The sequence below is a fragment of the Oncorhynchus gorbuscha genome, linkage group LG10 (genome assembly GCF_021184085.1).
Source record: "Oncorhynchus gorbuscha isolate QuinsamMale2020 ecotype Even-year linkage group LG10, OgorEven_v1.0, whole genome shotgun sequence".
NCBI classification, from domain to species: Eukaryota; Metazoa; Chordata; class Actinopteri; order Salmoniformes; family Salmonidae; genus Oncorhynchus; species Oncorhynchus gorbuscha.
The window spans coordinates 23975909-23996283 of record NC_060182.1 but is presented as its reverse complement, the minus strand read 5'-3'; the positions used below and the strand labels follow the sequence as shown (position 1 = coordinate 23996283).

Below are 20375 nucleotides of genomic sequence, written 5' to 3'. Positions count from 1 at the left end.
CATCCTACACGGCAAGACTTTTAAATGTTTTGTTTCCATAGATGCATCTCAGAAAAGTAGCCTAAAATTAGATTTGTAATGTACCACTCAATCACGTCATTGAAATCATACCTGTGCCATGGATAGTAAATGTCTCACTCTCTTTCCGGTCTGGCCTCAGCTGTCATTGGTCACTGGCCTCTTTCATCTGTCAACCAACTTCTGCCAGTCACTACGCCACCCCCCACGCGACAGTATCATGTCCTTGTGCTAGCATGCATAACAAATGATATAAAGCCTCCGAGGAACGACGCACTGGACACAGATCTGATGTCTCTACAGTTTTTATTCTATTTGAACTTTGTTAACCTAACCCAGCGCTATATTTCTTTTGGTTGCGATCCACCCTTTAATAATGCATTGTCTGAAACGTCTGCGGATTGCTAATACGGGAGTTTTACAACTGCTCAAACATGCTGTCAACTCCGCATTAGTTGGGAGTGACAGCAATGTATTTTCCAGGAGCCAGCAACCCTTTCAGCTGTTCTGCACGAGCGCAGCACTGCACCACAACAGGCAGCAACATCATCAAGCTGTCAATGATTTGGACCAAACAGAGTGCAGGTACATACTTACTCAGTCACATGATCTACCAATAAGGGAATATGTACAGTATATACAGGTAACTGCCAAAATAATGGAAATACTTGAGTAAATGAGGTATACAAAGTATTGAAAGCTAGTGCTTACACAAAGATGTGGTTCCTGAGTTAAATAAGCAATGAACATCCCATAGTCCTTAGGGTCATGTATAAAAAGGCTGGGCAGGCCATTATTTTGGCTACCATGGCTATGCCCACATATAATGACAATTCCCCTATCCACAGGGCAGAGTGGTCACTAAATGGTTTGAGGAGCATGAAAATGATTTAAACCATATGTCATGGCCATCTCAGTCACCAGATCTCAACTCAAATGAACACTTATGGGAGATTCTGGAGTGGCGCCTGAGACAGCATTTTCCACCACCCTCAACAAAAAACAGAATTATGGAATTTGTCGTGGAAGAATGGTAATCTACGACACCATTTAAGAACTTGGAGCTGAGTAGTCAGTGGAATTGGTTTGAAAGCTGATATTAACATGAACTGCATTACTATAGGCTAAACTACACTAGGCCGACACTACACTACACTATAGCACGCTACACTACACTAGGCCGACACTACACTACACTACAGCCTGCTACACCACACTAGGCCGAGACTACACTACACTACAGCCTGCTACACTACACATGGCGGACACTACACTACATCACGCTACACTACACTAGGCCGACACTACACTACCCTACATACCCTACTACACTCTCCTTTTGGTGCTGGGGTGAAAAGAAAAACAGAACATTTGTTTATACACAGCTGTCAATGATTAAGTGCTCCTTTGCACATGTACAGTATGTCTTAAGGAAAGTTCTACAGATGAGTCAACACAATCAAAACACAGTGTAAAACGTGTATGCAGTGGTGATCTTCAACAATGTCCCTCCCTGTAAGACCTACACTAGTGTTGTGACATGGTGCACTGTGTTGTCTGGGCTTCACAGGAACAGCTTGATCTCTGGGATGGACCTTCTTTTCTACACCATCACAGAGGGTAAAGAGATGATCTCAGTCTCTCAGTTCGTCTCTGTGAGTCTCCATCTCATCACATCCTCTCTCACTGTGTAACACCATGTAGAACCTAACTTACAGTTGAAGTCGGAAGTTTACATACACTTGGAGTCATTAACTCGTTTTTCAACCACTCCACAAATTTCTTGTTAACAAACTATAGTTTTAGCAAGTCGGTTAGGACATCTACTTTGTGCACGACACAGGTATTTTTCCAACAATTGTTTACAGACAGATTATTTAACTTATAATTCACTGTATCACAATTCCAGTGGGTCAGACGTTTACATACACTAAGTTGACTGCCTTTAAACAGCTTGGAAAATTCCAGAAAATGATGTCCTGGCTTTAGAATCTTCTGATAGGCTAATTGACATCATTTGAGTCAATTGGAGGTGTACCTGTGGATGTATTTCAAGGCCTACCTTCAAACTAGGTGCCTCGTTGCTTGACATCATGGAAAAATCAAAAGACCTCAGAAAAAATTGTAGACATCCACAAGTCTGGTTCATCCTTGGGAGCAATTTCCAAATGCCTGAAGGTACCACGTTCATCTGTACAAACAATAGTACGCAAGTATAAACACCATGGGACCACGCAGCTGTCATACCGTTCAGGAAGGAGACACGTTTGGTCTCCTAGAGATGAACATGCTTTGGTGCGAAAAGTGCAAATCCATCCCAGAACAACAGCAAAGGACCGTGTGAAGATGCTGGAGGAAACGGGTACAAAAGCATTTATATCCACAGTAAAATGAATCCCATATCGACATAACTCATCAAGGAAGAAGCAGCTGCTCCAAAACCTCCATAAAAAGCCAGTCTACGGTTTGCAACTGCACATGGGGCCAAAGATCGTTCTTTTTGAAGAAATGTCCTCTGGTCTCATGAAACAAAAATAGAACTGTTTGGCCATAATGATCATCGTTATGTTTGGAGGAAAAAGGGGGGAGGCTTGCAAGCCGAAGAACACCATCCCAACCGTGAAGCACAGGGCTGGCAGCATCATGTTGTGGGGGTTCTTTGCTGCAGAAGGGACTGGTGCACTTCACAAAATAGTTGGCATCATGAGGAAGGAAAATTATGTGGATATATTGAAGCAACATCTCAACTCATCAGTCAGGAAGTTAAAGCTTGGTTGCAAATGGGTCTTCCAAATGGACAAAGACCCCAAGCATACTTCCAACGTTGTGGAAAAATGGATTAAGGACAACAAAGTGAAGGTATTGGAGTGGCCATCACAAAGCCCTGACTTCAATCCCATAGAAAATGTGTGGGCAGAACTGAAAAATTGTGTGCGAGCAAGGAGGCCTGCAAACCTGACTTGGTTACACCAGCTCTGTCAGGAGGAATGGGCCCAAATTCACCCAACTTACTTACCAAATACTAATTGATGTATGTAAACTTCTGACCCACTGGGAATGTGATGAAAGAAATAAAAGCTGAAATAAATAATTCTCTCTACTATTATTCTGACATTTCACATACTTAAAATGAAGTGGTGATCCTAACTGACCTAAAACAGGGATATCTATACTCTGATTAAATGTCAATAATTGTGAAAAACTGAGTTTAAAGGTATTTGGCTAAGGTGTATGTAAACATCTTACTTCAACTGCATATACAGTACAGGTTATTTAACCTATTTAAAATAAATCTGGAATGCCCTTTTTTTCTGATTGTATTGACAGTTGCCTTGACATTCCTCAACATCCTTTTAAAGTTGACACAGTACTGCCTGTACAACAACACATTCTAGTTCCTGAAGAGACCTTTGGGCTTGCTGTTTTCACTTGAGCAAAATGCATACCGATCGAACCCCAGAGAGTGTAAGACGAGCCAGGCAGGAATCCATCACACCATGTCACCAGCCCAGTTCAGGCTCAGGTTTAAAAGTGTTGAGGAAACGCCTTGTGTAACTTTATGACTAATAGACAGGTGTGGCCTCGTCGTTGAGGCTAGACGTGAATCCTCTTAAACCCCAAAAGATTGGCGTCTTAATCAATGATAACTCCGTATAACCTGGCTAGAAAGGCGGTGGTTGAACTGCTCTGACATCACCTCACCAATGAAACCAAGTTCAAGCTAGGTGTTAACAAACGTATTTACCTCACCAATGACCACCAGCCATTCCCAAGCAACAGTCGCCTCTGGAATGTTGGGTACATGAGTCGAGAAGAACATCACAGAAGTTGTAGCTCAGTTGGTGAAAATATCATACAAGCACATTTGTCCATAGGCCCACACACGCTGAACATAGCATTTTATGATGTGTGAAGAAACTCTGTGTCCAGTGTCCACGACCACTCCCCGTGCTTTTACACCATAATTCACCATAATTGGGGTGATGGAGTTTTGTCCAGTGGACTACACCTTGCCCCTGGAAACGGGGGTTCAAACCCCAGGTCTGCCAATCGCTCCACCACTGAGGATAGACTGGGGTTGGGTAGATGCACTGGCATTTCTAGTGGTTAGTCAGAGGTAAGGGAGCATATGATATGAACAATAACTACTGTATCTGGGCACTGCGTTCTCAAGCAGTTGAACAACACAAAGTTGTACCATGCCCAGTTTTATTTCAGAATGATGCAATGCTTGATATTCTTACATCATTTGTACCTTTTAAAGAACTGCACAGGTGCTACTAAAAATCTAATCAAATTGTATTTGTCACATACACATGGTTAGCAGATGTTAATGTGAGTGTAGCGAAATGCTTGTGCTTCTAGTTCCGACAATGCAGTAATAACCAACGAGTAATCTAACCTAACAATTCCACAACTACTACCTTATACACACAAGTGTAAAGGGATAAAGATTATGTACATAAATATATATGAATGTGTGATGGTATCGAACGGCATAGGCAAGATGCAGTAGATGGTATAGAATACAGTATATACATATGAGATGAGTAATGTAGGGTATATAAACATAAAGTGGCATAGTTTAAAGTGGCTAGTGATACATGTATTACATAAAGATGGCAAGATGCAGTAGATGATATAGAGTACAGTATATACATATACATATGAGATGAGGGTATGTAAACATTATATTAAGTGGCTAGTGACTACACGGATGCCATCTGCTTTGACCTTTGATTGATCTCAGTTTTGAGGAGGGAGATCTGTCATTTATTGTCATGTTATGCTGTATGTGTTTGGCATGACAGGGTACAGTGACACAAAGGAGTTTGACTAAAACACATTGGAAGGACTGACTGAACAGTAGCTGTGGCTACAGAATACTGTCACAATAGATTAGAGATTAGGCTAATTAGGGCTTACACCTTTCCCAGACCTACCAGGAAACAGGATCCTTTCTTTGTGTGGTGAGGTTATATTTAGTTCTCATAGAGCAATTCTGTTACTTAACTAGTGTTATTGAAGTACTTCTCTCATCTGATAACTCAATTTCTCAAAAGCTCTAAAATTCTGTCATCTTTGTTTCTGTCAGGAATGGAAAAACACCCAGTACTGCCCCCAGCAAACATAGCTTTGAATGCTGCTGTCCAATACAGTATGTCTGAATATCACTTCAGGCTTTCATGAAAGCCACTATCCTATGTGACCAAGGACATAAAATAACTGAACACAACAGTCCAGTCAAGCAATGTGTGTTGCTCATTAAAGCATTGCTCAGACACACAGGCTTGAAAATAACTGTCTGAACCCTCCTATGAGGCAAGTCTGCTGTCAATGTACATGATACCCCAGAAATAGACACACGTTGCACATAGCTGTCGGCATGACTTGAAGTTGGCTTAGGGGAGGGATTTCAAACACTAGATATGTACCTTCCTCCTTCAGGGCTGTTTACAGGACTGCTAGAACCCTTGTTGCTGCTCACATAATGGCAAAACAGGGTTTGTGCCTGTAGTCAGATAAAATCATAATTTGTTCCAATTCAGGTATTGAATATGACACACTTAAACAATTATTGTAGTCCTGTATATTTTCAGTTCTTCTATAGCTAAAGAAGTCACCCAAAGTGATCAATTAAATTATTATTAATAACCTATACATATCCTTATCGTTATGTACCAAAACATGAATAAAATAAGAACTCTTTCAGTCAATCTGTTAACCTGAGTTAAGTTTTTGTAATTTTTAGCGCATCATTTTTTTGTTCAAAATACTAAAATTCAATCAAATACAATTCAAAATACACTGAAAACATCCAACATCCAAACATGCTGTACATAATCTATAGTGCTAAAAACAACAATGCAATTTCAAAACAAGTTCACATTAAGGTTAAAGAAAGTGTATTTGATCAAATTACTTGTTTTTTTGCTAACCATTACTTTGGACGAAATCAAAACGTTCTTGTTATGCTTATTAAAAAAATCTTAAATTACAGCTCAATCCTGCGATTAACTCGATTTAAATGCTTTAATCATTTGACAGCCCTTAGTACTCTATTAGGACCAGCATCGGGACCAACTTTCTTAGAGCTCAAATATCTATCACCCTTCCCTAGAGATGCTATCCCAGTTCTGGATCAGCTCTCCATGACTCCATGCCCATTTTCCCTCTTCCCTTCCTCTCCCTTCTTTTTCATTTTCTCTAAAATAAATCTCTCACTCTTGTTTTCTAAATGTTCCTCTCTCCTTCCTCCAGGCGTTGAAGAGCACAGGTTTGTGGACATCTGATCCCAGGCTGAGGGACTGTATGCGTCATCTGCGCCTGGCCATGCAGGAATCTGCCGGAACAGTCATGGTGGACCAGAAACTCTTCAGGAAGTGAGCTGTGCTCCATTTTCACTTTCATCTTACCATATACATCCTCTAACGTTAGTAGGATGGTATAGAGAGAATATTGACAAACACTATGATTCTTTAATTCAGACAGTTAACATAATGTATTATGACTTTCTCTATCACACATACCATATTCTCATTCTTCTGGCTGATTGGCAAAACACCACATACAATCCCATTTTTACATGGCAATGTTATGAAAGTGACATTTCTATGGTATTTCACTGTGCGAAGGAACTATCTTTGCCCCCAGTGTTTACTAGAAACTTCCAAGACTTTGTTTTTCACTATCTCTGAGTGTATTTGTGTCCGCTCTGCATGCCTCTACAGTGGACAGGTGGATATTTGTTGGGAAAGATTAAGCATCAAGGATGTTTGATTGTGGTTGTATTGTAGTGTTTGGGTTGGGGTTAATGTAAGAGAAAGACAGACTGACAGCATCTGTCGTTTTATGGCACACACACACACACACACACACACACACACACACACACACACACACACACACACACACACACACACACACACACACACACACACACACACACACACACACACACACACACACACACACACACACACACACACACACACACACACACACACACACACACACACACACACACACACACACACACACTCTGTGACATGCAGAGAGAGAGAGAGAGCTCTGGAGTATGACATCTGTGCAGGGCTTAAGTCTGGACGGGAGCTAATGAAAGTCCATCATAGTGGGTGAACTGCAGACGGTGCCAGTTGTATTAGGAGCTCAGTTTATCAGCAAGCTCCGAGGGAGTCTAGACTGCTGTCCAAACAGTATTCATTCCTAACTGGCAAACCTAACTTAATGAATGCAGTGATGATTCGGACTCTGGCATGCTACTGTAGTGGGTCACTGAGTCCTGTGTGGTGGACTTCTTACATTTAATAACTATGTTTCAGTGATTGAACACTGCATATCTACTGTCCTTTTGCTCAACTTAGATTGAGACTTGGTGTTGTACTTGGTATTATTTAGAAACTAGGCCCAAATACACAAATAAAGTCATGGAGAAGAGAATAACAATGTTGTGTTGTGATTAGATATTGTTTTCCCATTATGAGGTGGTCACTGGAAAAAGACCAATAGAAATAAAAATCTCCCATTTCTGGTGAATGTATAAATTCTGCAATCCCTATATTAGCCTCCCCAGTGCCCCAAACTCTAAACAAGTTGTGTATTAACAAGCAATGGGGGGCGGATCTTTCAGCTCAACCCAGCTGAGATCACCTCAGTGCTTACTAAACTTAGTGCTTTGTTAATATAAATGGTACAGGTGCGTATCTACAGTATGAAAGGCTGTCTCTTGTCAGCATTTCATTTTGTCCCACTTGAGGTCCAGTTTTATGTTGTTGATGTCATTAAGGATTTCATCATAGAATCAGTAGTGTGTCTGTTCCATTGTTATAGGTCACTCAGCCCTGATACATGGTTGACTCCTAGGCGCCGCAGCCGTGTATCGGGGCTAAAGGTCACTGTGTGTATTAATACAGTAGTAATACTATATACTGTAAATAATCTAAACTAACTATATTTTTTGTATGGTAATTTATAATAATTTGGTGGGTGCTTATATTTGTACAAGTGTATATTAAAACACGTGTGAATTGGAAAACCATGTTTTTTACATATCCATAACACTCCCTGAGACACCTTCGGAGAGTAGGGTTGTAAGAGTTAAGTGACTTTCTCAATGGCACTTAGACAGGTTTTTCAACTTGTCGGCCCATGATAAATGGAAATAATATATAATATATATATATAATAAATAAATCAATAAAATTATAATAAAAATACAATTATACGCAATTATATTAATCCTGTGTGAACTAGGCCTTTATTACTCCTGTATGAGCGGACAAAAATTCTCCTCAGCAACCCCCAATCCCCTCTTTGTCCAGCACCCCCAATGCAAAACATCTTCCCACGGTTGGCCCCAATAGGAATGGAACCAACAACTCTATTGTTCCAAGTGCCACACTCTACCAACTGAGCCACACTGAGACATTACCTATGTAACAAACAAAGTATACATGTGATATTTCTGTATTTGTGATGTGTTTCAGGTGTGTGGGTGCTAACATCCTGTTGCTGACACAGGCGTTCAGGAGGAAGTTCATCATCCCAGACTTTGAGGTGTTTGCATCCAATATGGACCAGCTGTACTACAGTACCCAAAGGCAGGAGGGGGGACACGTGAGTCCTGTTAGGATGCCTGCACTATGTACATTGGAATTCACACGCTAAAAGCATTCTCACATACTGTACACTTACACACCTACACATCCACATGAGGATATGCTAAAATAATCTCACTCACACGCGCATACTGAATGAAGCCATGCACACACTACATTTATACATACATGTACATACACATGTACTATACATACAGTGCATTCGGAAAGTATTCAGACCCTTCACTCTTTCCACATTTTGTTACATGACAGCTTTATTCTAAAAATAAATAAAAAACCCATTAAAATCATCAAATCTACACACAATACCCCATAATGACAAAGCAAAAAACAGTTTTGTTTTTTTGGAAAATGGGAATATTACATTTACATAAATATTCAGACCTTGTTGAAGCACCGTTGGCAGTGATTACAGCATTGAGTCTTCTTGGGTATGAGTGGCTGGGCCACTCAAGGACATTCAGAGACTTGTCCAGAGCCACTCCTGCATTGTCTTGGCTGTGTGCTTAGGGTCGCTGTCCTGTTGGAAGGTGAACCTTTGCCTCAGTCTCAGGTCCTGAGCGCTCTGGAGCTGGTTCTCATCAAGGATCTCTCTGTACTTTGCTCCGTTCATCTTTCCCTTGATCCTGATTGGTCTCCCAGTCCCTGCCACTGAAAAACACCCCCACAGCATGATGCTGCCACCACCATGCTTCACCATAGCGGTGGTATTGGCCAAGTGATGAGCGGTGCCTGGTTTCCTCCAGATGTGCCACTTGGCATTCAGGCCAAATAGTTCAATCTTGGATTCAACAGACCAGAGAATCTTGTTTCTCATGGTCTGAGAGTCCTTGAGGGGCCTTTTGGCAAACTCCAAGCGGGCTGTCATGTGCCTTTGCATGAGGAGTGGCTTCCGCCTGCCCACTCTACCATAAAGTCCTGATTGGTGGAAGTCTGAATACTTATGTGAATAAGGTATTTCTGTTTTTTATTTTCAATACATTTGCAAAAATATCTAAAAACCTGTTTTCGCTTTGTCATTATGGGGTATTGTGTGTAGATTGATGAGTAAAAGTATTAATTTAATTCATTCTTGAATAAGGCTGTAACGTAACAAAATGTGGAAAAGGGGAAGGGGTCTGAATACTTTTCGAATGCACTGTACCTGCCTTTGACACACATTACACTCATCCAATCCATTCCTTTGTGTGTCTTTCCTTAGGTAGCAGATTACATTCCTCAACTGGCTAAATTCAGCCCTAATCTGTGGGGAGTGTCTCTATGCACAGTGGATGGGCAGAGGTAAGATTACAGCATCATCTTATCTATGTACATAGTCTCTTTTTACAGTATATCACCACTGCCCTCCATCATGACACATAACCCATGTTACTGAAATTAAGAGCTTTGAACAGGCAGTCCACATGTCATCCCCTCATCTTGCCCTGTCAGTCTCTGCCCACCTTGTTTATGCAGAATCCTCCACTGTGTCTGTTGTCACCTCAGCCCTCACTGTCCCATGATCTCTCCCCTGCTGGTGTGATGCAGACATTCTGCAGGTGACACCAAGGTTCCATTCTGTCTTCAATCATGTGTGAAGCCACTGGAGTACGCCATCGCTGTGCACGAGATCGGCACTGAGCATGTGCACCGTTACGTGGGCAAAGAGCCTAGCGGACTCAAGTTCAACCAGCTGTCACTGAATGATGAGGGTGAGAGAGATTAACCCTAACCCTATCCCTCTCTGCCTATGGCTGGGCTCACATACCTACTACATGTCTCTGTGTTGACTTCTGTATAGATGCCCCACACTTGAATGCATCTGAGTACTGAGGAAAAAACTGTCTTACATTGAACACTCAATGATATCTCTGACCCTATCTCCTGATCTAAACTAACTCAATCGTAGGGTAGTGAATAGTTCATTACACTGGAAGCAAACAATTACACATTTCAGTGAACAATTGTGTAAAGAGAAGACAACCAACCTCTCTGCAACTACAGCCCACTGGGCACAGATGTCAGTTCAACGTCTAGTTTTGATTGAAATTCGTTTTCTGTCAACTAATGTGAATTCAACATGAAATCAACTAAAAAAACTTTTCCCACATTGATTCAGCATCATCACAATTATTATTTTTGGCTGCAATGACGTGGATACCACATTGATTCAACTAGTCTTTGCCCAGTGGGAGGTGATTGAGAAACAGGGAAATTACTAATCAACTTGATCAATGATTACAATATGCTCTAGGTCTTGACTGGTGAGATACAGTCGATAGAGCAGGAACAAGCAAGAACAGGACATCTGATCTTTAACCAGTCAAGACAGCTTATCTGCAGGTTCCCTCTAAGCTGGCTACGGCTGACTAGGTGTCTTTACACATGTTCACCTCTGGCACGCACATACGTGTTCACTTTGTAAAGCGGCCATATCTTTAGGTTATATGGTGGTGGAGTGCACTACAGTGATAACATTGTCCTCTCTCTCTTTGGACAGATAAACCACACAACCCTATGGTGAACGCGGGGGCTATCGTCATCAGTTCTCTGCTCAAGGTAAGGGGATTCCTGGGTGATGTTATTATCTCCCATAACCTTTCATGAGGTTTTAGAATGAGAGGATAGATAAAATCTTTGCTAGCTAACTTAAATAGTATCAGGAGTACATTACATGCACACAGATTAAGCATTGCCAATGAGTGCAAACTGTTGTACACCAAATATAATCAAATATACAGGAAATCAGGAAATCTGTCGTAACTAGTACAGCCAAGTGTCACAGTCAGACCACCCTCAATCATTGACCAATTCACCCTATGGCCCAATACAGTGTGGACAGAGGTCAGTAAACTATCTCCAGCATTGCCCACATTCTAACAGATACAGCAGTGGGGAAAGAATGCAGTCCTCTATATAGACATGGACCTCTATTCTGCTGTGGTTTCCTCTCCCTGCCTAGCTGCCTGTCTTCACCAGCTGCCTCTTAGGCCATTCAGGTCACATACATTAGTGGGTGAGGGTGGGACTGACAGGATGTGTGTATGTGTTAGACAGGCCAATGAGACAGCTGGGAAGAAAAGGCGTGTTTGTCTGTGGGTGAGAGACTGTATGTGTGATTGTGTGGGTGGGTGTGTGTTTATGTCTGACAATCATAAGTATTATAATGTATGTCTTTGACAACTTTAAGTACAGGAAGAGAGAACAGATCGAGATGGATGAGTCATTTCATTGGCTAATAGTCTATAGCCCATACTGCACTGGGCAAGTTGAGGGAAGGACTTGTACTCCTCCAATTAAGTGTAGCACTCCTAGCACGTTTTATTTGGAGTTTATGCAATTCATTCATAAATATTGTGCAAAGTTCACTTGATCTTTCAGAGAGCGCAGAACTCTCTGAAGTTATGAGTGGAAAGATGTGTCATCACTCAGGAGCACTTCATCAGAGTATCACTGACCAATAAGCCCAGGGTCGCACCACATTTGAAGAAACCTATTCCTTGAGGACCACTCAACGGGGAAGTACCAGTCCCTGCCCGTTTTGGTGACTTAAGGACTTGCTGGTGATCTTTCACTGGACCCTGAAACTTAAGCAGGGCAATAATCTGCCGCCGAGCTGCTAGCCCATGTTATACACATCACAACAGACAGACAGACAGACGGACGGACGGACAGACGGATACCGCAACTAATCCTACTCTGCACACCCACCCAGAATCTGTCTGACTCACCAGTACACTGTACCATTGGTGCCAAAATACACAAACACTGCCACCTAGGGGCAGAACAGCTCTCTGCATAGTGTCAACACAAAATTACTTCAGCACAAGAACACTGTACTAAAGGGATTTCCTTCTTCTTCTTTACAGCCTAACTCAAATAAGGCAGAGAGGTTTGATTATGTGAGTATCCTTTAAGTTTCAGACTTCTGACGTGTCTACAATTGCTTCTTATTAGTAAAATGTAATGGAAAAACTGACATCTTTTATCGTAGGTAATGGAATACTTGAAGAAGATGGCAGGCACAGAGTATGTGGGATTCAGCAACGCTACGTGAGTGTCAAATTGAACATTATAGTACGAAAATAAAATGATTAAAGATTTCAGACCATACAGTAAGTGTAATTTGTGGTGTGATAAACAGCTTTTTATTCAGTTTGCTCCAAAATTACTGGCATCCCTGACTGGAAATGCACAAACAATACTTTTAAAAATATAAACAATATAATTATAGAGAGAAACTCAAATAACCAACATCAATGGAACCAACCAAAATCATACAATAATTTAATACAAAATACATTTCACCAAAATCAAAGATTCATAATTATTGGCACTCCTCATTTAGTACTTAGTGCAACCACCTCTGGCAAGGATAACAGCATGGTATTTTCCTGTAATGTTTGACAAGGTTAAGGAACACATTTGGAGGGATTTTGGACCATTCCTCTATGCAGATCCTTTCAAGATCCTTCACATTCTTGGGTTTGCGCTTATCAACTGCCCTCTTCCACTCAGCCCACAGGTGTATGATTGGGTTGAGGTCCGGCGACTGAGATGGCCATGGCAGATCATTGATTTTGTTGTCACAGAACCATTGCTGTGTGGATCTTGAGGTATGTTTTGGGTCATTGTCTTGTTGGAAAGTCCACATACAGCCAAGTCCCAGCCTTCTGGCAGAGGCAACCAGATTGTCAGCCAAAATTGCCTGATACTTGGTGGAATTCATTATGCCATCAATCTTAACTAGTGCCCCTGGACCTCTGGAATTAAAACAGCCCCAAAACATCACTGACCCACCACCATATTTCACCGTGGGTATGAGGTGCCTCTCCTTGCATGCATCTCGATGCCAAACATGCCGATGCTGTATCTGACCAAAACATTTCATTTTGGTCTCATCTGACCAGAGCACCGTCTTCTAGTCATAATTTAAATGACGTTTGGCAAACTGCAAGCGCTTGCGTCTGTGTCTTGGGGTCAGAAAGGGCTTTCTTCAGGCAACCCTTCCAAAGAGCCTGTGGATGTGGAGGTGGTGTCTGACGGTGCTTTTTGAAACCTGGTGACCCTGAGATGCCACAAAGGCCTGCAATTCTTTCACAGTGATTGTTGGCGATTTTGTTGCTTCTCTCACCATCCTCCTCCCTATCCTGGAGGGCAAAATGTATTTGCGTCCTCTACCCGTGAGCTTTTTAACTGTTCATATCAGTTCTTTTGTTTTCTTCATGATGTTGGATGACAAAGGGATATTGCATGCATGTTACCTCATTTTTATACCCTTGTGAAACAGGAAGTGATGTAATGACTCAGTATAGTTCCTTAAGGCTTAGATCAACTTAAATAAGTGGAATTTAATTCCTGATTTACTTTTGGTAGATGTTATTTACAATATTATTTAAGGGTGCCATTAATTGTGAAACCTTGATTTGGAGGACATGGATTTAAAAAACATTTTTTACATCAATAAAGGATATTGGTGGTTTCCATTGAAACATTAATAAAGTACGGTATTTCTCACATGTTGTTATTTTGAGTTTATCTCTATAATTATATTGTTTATATTTTTTAAAGTATTGTTTGTGCATTGCCAGTCAGGGGTGCCAGTAATTTTGAAGCCCACTATGTATTTGCCTTCAAAGTTTTCAATCAGAGAAGGAGACCGGGGATAGGAATTTTGCTATTGGTTACTACCTGAAGGATAAAAAAGTGAGTGTTTGAGCTTCACAGAGTCTTCCCAATAGTTAAACCAATTTCTAAACTCTAAAACTATAAGTTATACTACCTGACCTGAAACTGTGGCCTCTCTCTCATTTTGCCTGGTAGTGCTTTCCTGAGAATGCAGATATGATTGCAGCCCTTGATTTCTACTTCCAGGTGAGACTCATGTTTAGAGATTTGCTGTTGTATTCATAGTTGCTGTCTCTGGTGGAAACACTCTGTATGTGAGTAAAGTACTACCCTGTACACAGGGTTGGGAAGGTTACTTTCTAAATGTATTCCATTACATTTACTAGCTACCTGTCCAAAATTGGAATCAGAAACATAATTTATGGATTGTCCAAACTCTGTAACATATTCTGATGACTTTCAGTTACTATTGGATTACTTTCCCCTTAAGAGGCATTAGAAAAATACTTAAAGGATCCATCAAATGCATTTGGTGCATCATTATAGTGGTCTCTGATTTATGGTCAGACTCACTCAGGTGGAATAAACGTAACCCTTTCCCATGACATTCAATGCTGAACTGAATGTCATTGAGAAAACAAAAAGGTGTAATAATGTATGTTTTTTACAAACATTCTTTCTGATGTAAGTAATCATCTAGTTTTTCAAAAGTATCTGTAATCTGATTACAATCATTTTGCTGGTAACAGATTACATTTACTGTTTTTTTTTATGTTGTAATAACAGATGACATGTAATCAGTTACTTCTCAAACCTGACTGTACAATAAACCAGAGGTCTCAACTGTTCTGTTTTCCTCTCAGCTGTGCTCCATTGAGGTGACCTGTGAATCAGGCTGTGTCATGGCCGCCACACTGGCCAACGGGGGCATCTGTCCAATCACAGGCGAGCGGGTGCTAAGTGCGGAGGCTGTGCGGAACACCCTAAGCCTCATGCACTCCTGCGGAATGTACGACTTCTCTGGCCAGTTCGCCTTCCATGTGAGTCACTGAGAAACAGACAGAGGTCAATGACCTGAGGTGGCCTTATCACAGCGACGGAAGAGAAAGTGAGACATCCCCATCTCATCATCATTTATATAATATCTTTGTTTATCATACTGTATGTGGTAAAATAGAATGTTCCCCTTTATCTCAGAGGTGCCATGTTGCTCTCACCTATCCTGTGTTGTCAGATCAATGCAGTTAAAAGAGATGAGACAGGGTAAGTGTCACACTTAACTTCATTCTTGCTTTTTGTCCCTTCTTTTTTCCCAGGTGGGCTTGCCTGCTAAATCTGGCGTGTCGGGTGCCGTGCTGCTGGTGGTCCCTAATATCATGGGAATAATGTGTTGGTCTCCTCCCTTAGACCGTGTCGGAAATAGTGTCCGAGGCATTCACTTCTGTCAGGTATGCAGACAAGAAGAATTTCAATCCCCTATGACATAAGTTTTTAACATACCCAGCAGTAGATATTTATTCTTGTTGATTACCTTGTTTTTTGATATATCAAAAGTAATGTCAATGTCATACCTGAGTGTATATCTTTTTTTCTGTACTATACATTGTAAATTTGGAAGATTAAAAAAGAATAGAACATTGAATAATAGATAATTCTGTCTCATTTTCCCATTCTGTCTGCTGATTGATCAGGAGCTGGTTTCTCTCTTCAACTTCCACAATTATGACAACCTGAGACACTTTGCAAGGAAGCTGGACCCTCGCAGACTCTCACTTGATGATAGGGTAAGGGATAGAACAGGCACTAAGGTCCTGCATCCGACCCGGGTTAAGAGTGTGAAAATTGAACGTTAATTCCCTTTTTATGCACCTTTCTCTCAATGCGCATTCTGACCTTGAAGTCAACCACTATTCGTTCGGGTTGGAGAGCTAAGAAATGAAGGTGTGGCAAAGGTGTGTCTACAGATAAGCCATATTCTGACCTTGACTTAATTCCATCGTAATTCCACCACCTTTACGTGCGAGGAAACCATGAGTAAGGTTGAGCGAACCTGCTGGTTCCAAGTGGAAAAAGCATCTTCTTTCTTTTTTTCTGATAGAAATAACAGCATTGTCCATGCACTGTCATTTATACACGGATAAGAGCTAGGGGAGTGAAAGTTATACCCCCCCCTGAGGAAAATATATTTTTACTTGGCCCTCCCCAAGCGTAAAAAAACAAGCATATAACCCTCACCCTCCAAAATGATCATTAAAACAAAATAGCAGGGAATATTAAATCCCTTTTGAATTGATTATCAATGTTGCAGCCGGAATTTCTATTAAATCATTTGGACACTCAAACGATGGGCTTCTGTAGGGCTGAACCTTGGCTTCTGTAGGGCTGAACCTTGGCTTCTGTAGGGCTGAACCTTGGCTTCTGTAGGGCTGAACCTTGGCTTCTGTAGGGCTGAACCTTGGCTTCTGTAGGGCTGAACCTTGGCTTCTGTAGGCCTGAACCTTGGCTTCTGTAGGCCTGAACCTTGGCTTCTGTAGGGCTGAACCTTGGCTTCTGTAGAGCTGAACCTTGGCTTCTGTAGGGCTGAACCTTGGCTTCTGTAGGGCTGAACCTTGGCTTCTGTAGGGCTGAACCTTGGCTTCTGTAGGGCTGAACCTTGGCTTCTGTAGGGCTGAACCGTGGCTTCTGTAGGGCTGAACCTTGGCTTCTGTAGGCCTGAACCTTGGCTTCTGTAGGCCTGAACCTTGGCTTCTGTAGGCCTGAACCTTGGCTTCTGTAGGCCTGAACCTTGGCTTCTGTAGGGCTGAACCTTTGCTTCTGTAGGGCTGAACCTTGGCTTCTGTAGGCCTGAACCTTGGCTTCTGTAGGCCTGAACCTTGGCTTCTGTAGGCCTGAACCTTGGCTTCTGTAGGGCTGAACCTTGGCTTCTGTAGGGCTGAACCTTGGCTTCTGTAGGCCTGAACCTTGGCTTCTGTAGGCTTCTGTAGGCCTGAACCTTGGCTTCTGTAGGCCTGAACCTTGGCTTCTGTAGGGCTGAACCTTGGCTTCTGTAGGCCTGAACCTTGGCTTCTGTAGGCCTGAACCTTGGCTTCTGTAGGCCTGAATCTTGGCTTAGATTTATTTATAGGACTTGTTCAGCTCCCATTGTTAACTTGTTTTTTTCATTTTACAAGATTTCATGGATTGAACTTGAGTATAACAGCTTTCAGGATTAATCAAACCACTGTATTTTTTATTCAACTATACATTGTGTGCATAAAGGCTCTCCAAACCTGTTTTTATTTTAAGTTTCATACATACTTTCCTGAAATTTGCCTAAATAATCTACAAGGTCTGAGTATTTTTTAATCTACCAGTTGGTGCTGAAACTAAGACCAAGATGCATAGATGGTATTATGTCATTGATCCTTATTTTCTGAACCCGTTCTCTTGATGTATTCTAGTCTCTCGACAAATTCTAATTGTGGGTACATCGTATTGAAATGGATGGCTTAAGATAAATGTACTGAAAACCGTATTTAATAGAAAATCTGTTGGCCAGCAAGTGGAAGGGTTTTCAGCGGTTGAATTACATTTATTCAGAGCGCGCAAGGGAGCCACGCCTGCAATGCCCATTACACACCTTCATACGGTAAGTCTGAATACCAACTACTGAGAAGTGCATAATAAAGGCATAATTTCCTAATTCAGAATCGGGCCCTAAGTATACTAAATGTTTCTCAAATATACCTCTTAGGAACATTCATGTTTAGTGTTTATGCTTCCGCCACAATATCTGAAACATCGCTGTGCTTCAATATCCTTCTATGTTGATAACCCATAATTGTGATGTTTTCTTCTGACCCTTCAGAACAAGTCAGTGGTTAACCTGATGTTTGCAGCTTACAGTGGTGATGTCTCTGCCCTGAGGAGGTAAAGCCAGAATCTTGGGATAGTTATATAAACCATTATAGTTGGTCTTTCTGGTTTTCATAAGCAAGCGCTGGCGCCAGATAGGCAAGAAGAATATGGCTTCAATAATTAATTTATGTGCAGCATGGAACAGACCACCCCTGGTATCAAATCAATTTCAGTTAACTTCATAATTACACCATCTGTCATTCCAATTAACCTTTCGCTATGCTCTTTTTTTTCTTCCTTCTCTCGCTCATGTCCTTTCCTTTAGGTTTGCTCTCTCGGCTGTGGACATGGAAGCGAAAGACTATGATTCTCGTACAGGTCTCCACGTGGCATCAGCCGAAGGTGCACCTACATATTTTTCAGGGATAAAATTGTTCTCTCACATAGCATGTACTTCACCTTATTGTTCAGAGTTGTAATTCAAGTGTGTCTGCTTTGGTTTAATTGGAGTGGATGGCTTCGCTGGGATAACTATAGATATGTGAATGCATAGTTGGTTGCTGTATATTGAGATTGAATTCTTCCTTCCTGTTTGTTCAGGTCATGTGGAAGCGGTGATCTTCCTAACAGAGATGTGTAAAGTGAACCCCCATATAAAGGACAGGTAGGGACACCACCTCATCATCTGCATGTCACTTTTAATAATTCACACATCTTTGAGAGATGTTCCATTGTAAAGTTCCTTCAGGCATGCATAATGGAGACTGGTGGTTTTAAAAGTGTCCAGGCCTTTAAAATCACCCAACTACACCAGACTAGTCGAGGGCCATTATGACCTGATTTGTTCTGAGACTCAGTCAGAGCATTATTTAGCACACCATCCCTTGTTTCCTTTGCCTCTGCAGCAGTATTTCAAAGTGTTTTCATTACTGCTTATATCGCGCTCTCTATCAGGTGGGGAAACACACCCCTGGATGACGCCAGGCAGTTTGGTCGGGACGGGGTGGTGTCGATCTTAACGGAGTACCAGCAGATGTACCTATGCAGTAATGGGTCCCAGTCAAAAACCGAAGACCAGAGAAAATTAGACAGTGAAGGTTGTGGTTTGAGCTAGACAGGAGAGATGTCTAACCATATTGTATTTAATACAAGAGGCACTGGCAGTTTCATTCCAGATAGTTGTGCCCTTCCCCAATATCCTTGTTCACTAGCACTCCCCATAACAGATCTGATAAGACTGGGTTGGTTAAAGCAATATGACGGAAAGCAGGTGAACTTACCTCTTCTCAGGTAGATAGGTGACAACGTTTCGTAATAAAATGCAGCCCTTTTGTGCCAAGAGTCATGAAGAGTTGTAGCTAATTTAGTGAGTATAGTTGACATGGTCACACGTCACTACGCATAAAGGTCCCATGCACACTTTCTTCGTCCAGGTTGCTGCACATAAAAGCTTTGAGTCAGGAGTGGACAGAATCACTGTAGCACTGTATAAAGCTGATATGACACCAACAAGTGATCAGTTGCTAGTCAGAGGGGTATACTAAAAAGCAGGATCAATGCATTAGCCAGCTAACTTTGATTAACAACCAGAAATAACTATTGGTTTTCTAGTTCATTAAGAAACCTAAACTTAGGTATGTTTTTGATTGTCGAGTCAGTCAGACCATGCGCATTTCACACTCATCTTTAAAATAAATAACTTGGCAGCTATTGATTTATATGTACACACACTTTGTCCTTACTCAAAATTACCAGTGTATAATTTATACAATGTTTTCAATCATGTATGAAGCATTAATATTTTAAGGAATTTTTACACTGCATAACATATTACCAGGCTATAAATATATTAAGTGGTAATGTATATATTAATCTACCTCAATAGGAAGTAGAACAGTTTCATAAGCAGGTTAAGATATGAGTGAATAAGCCATGTATTGTGAGGATGGGATATAACCATTTTAATTCTGGTCTTTTCTCCTTGTGAATACTTAACTTAATATAGAAACATGTCTAAATGTGATGAGTTATTCAGACTAATGAATATTCATGTATGATAGTATCTCATCAGCATTTCCTGTTATATGCACATGAATGTTGTCCATTTACTACAGAACAGACTGGTTGTATAACATCAAAACTAAGATACACATCCAGGATTTTCTTACTGTGATTAAGTGCTGCTGTTTTACAGACTGCTTCCTCAGGTTAAACTGTCAATGTGAGCTTGATTTACGTTATGCTCTGCTGTAAATAAATGAGTGAAAATGTGCA

General features: G+C 41.2%; 1 protein-coding gene across 2 annotated transcripts; it reads left to right on the top strand.

The window, feature by feature from the left end:
- The first annotated feature begins 228 nt into the window (after positions 1 to 228).
- LOC124045715 (glutaminase kidney isoform, mitochondrial-like) lies at positions 229 to 20359 on the top strand. Of its 2 annotated transcripts, none has more exons than XM_046365263.1 (18): positions 229 to 603; positions 1589 to 1673; positions 6280 to 6401; positions 8526 to 8595; positions 9859 to 9938; positions 10185 to 10348; positions 11137 to 11195; positions 12506 to 12538; positions 12631 to 12689; positions 14276 to 14342; positions 14460 to 14510; positions 15128 to 15304; positions 15581 to 15712; positions 15956 to 16048; positions 18112 to 18173; positions 18427 to 18503; positions 18702 to 18765; positions 19056 to 20359. In XM_046365263.1, the coding sequence occupies exons 1-18, from the start codon at positions 395 to 397 to the stop codon at positions 19213 to 19215; spliced, it is 1764 nt and encodes a 587-aa protein (XP_046221219.1). In that variant the 5' UTR covers positions 229 to 394; the 3' UTR covers positions 19216 to 20359. The 2 variants fall into 2 exon arrangements, with proteins under 2 accessions (XP_046221219.1, XP_046221217.1); XM_046365261.1 differs by having other exon boundaries at positions 8526 to 8655.
- The last annotated feature ends 16 nt before the right edge of the window (positions 20360 to 20375 follow it).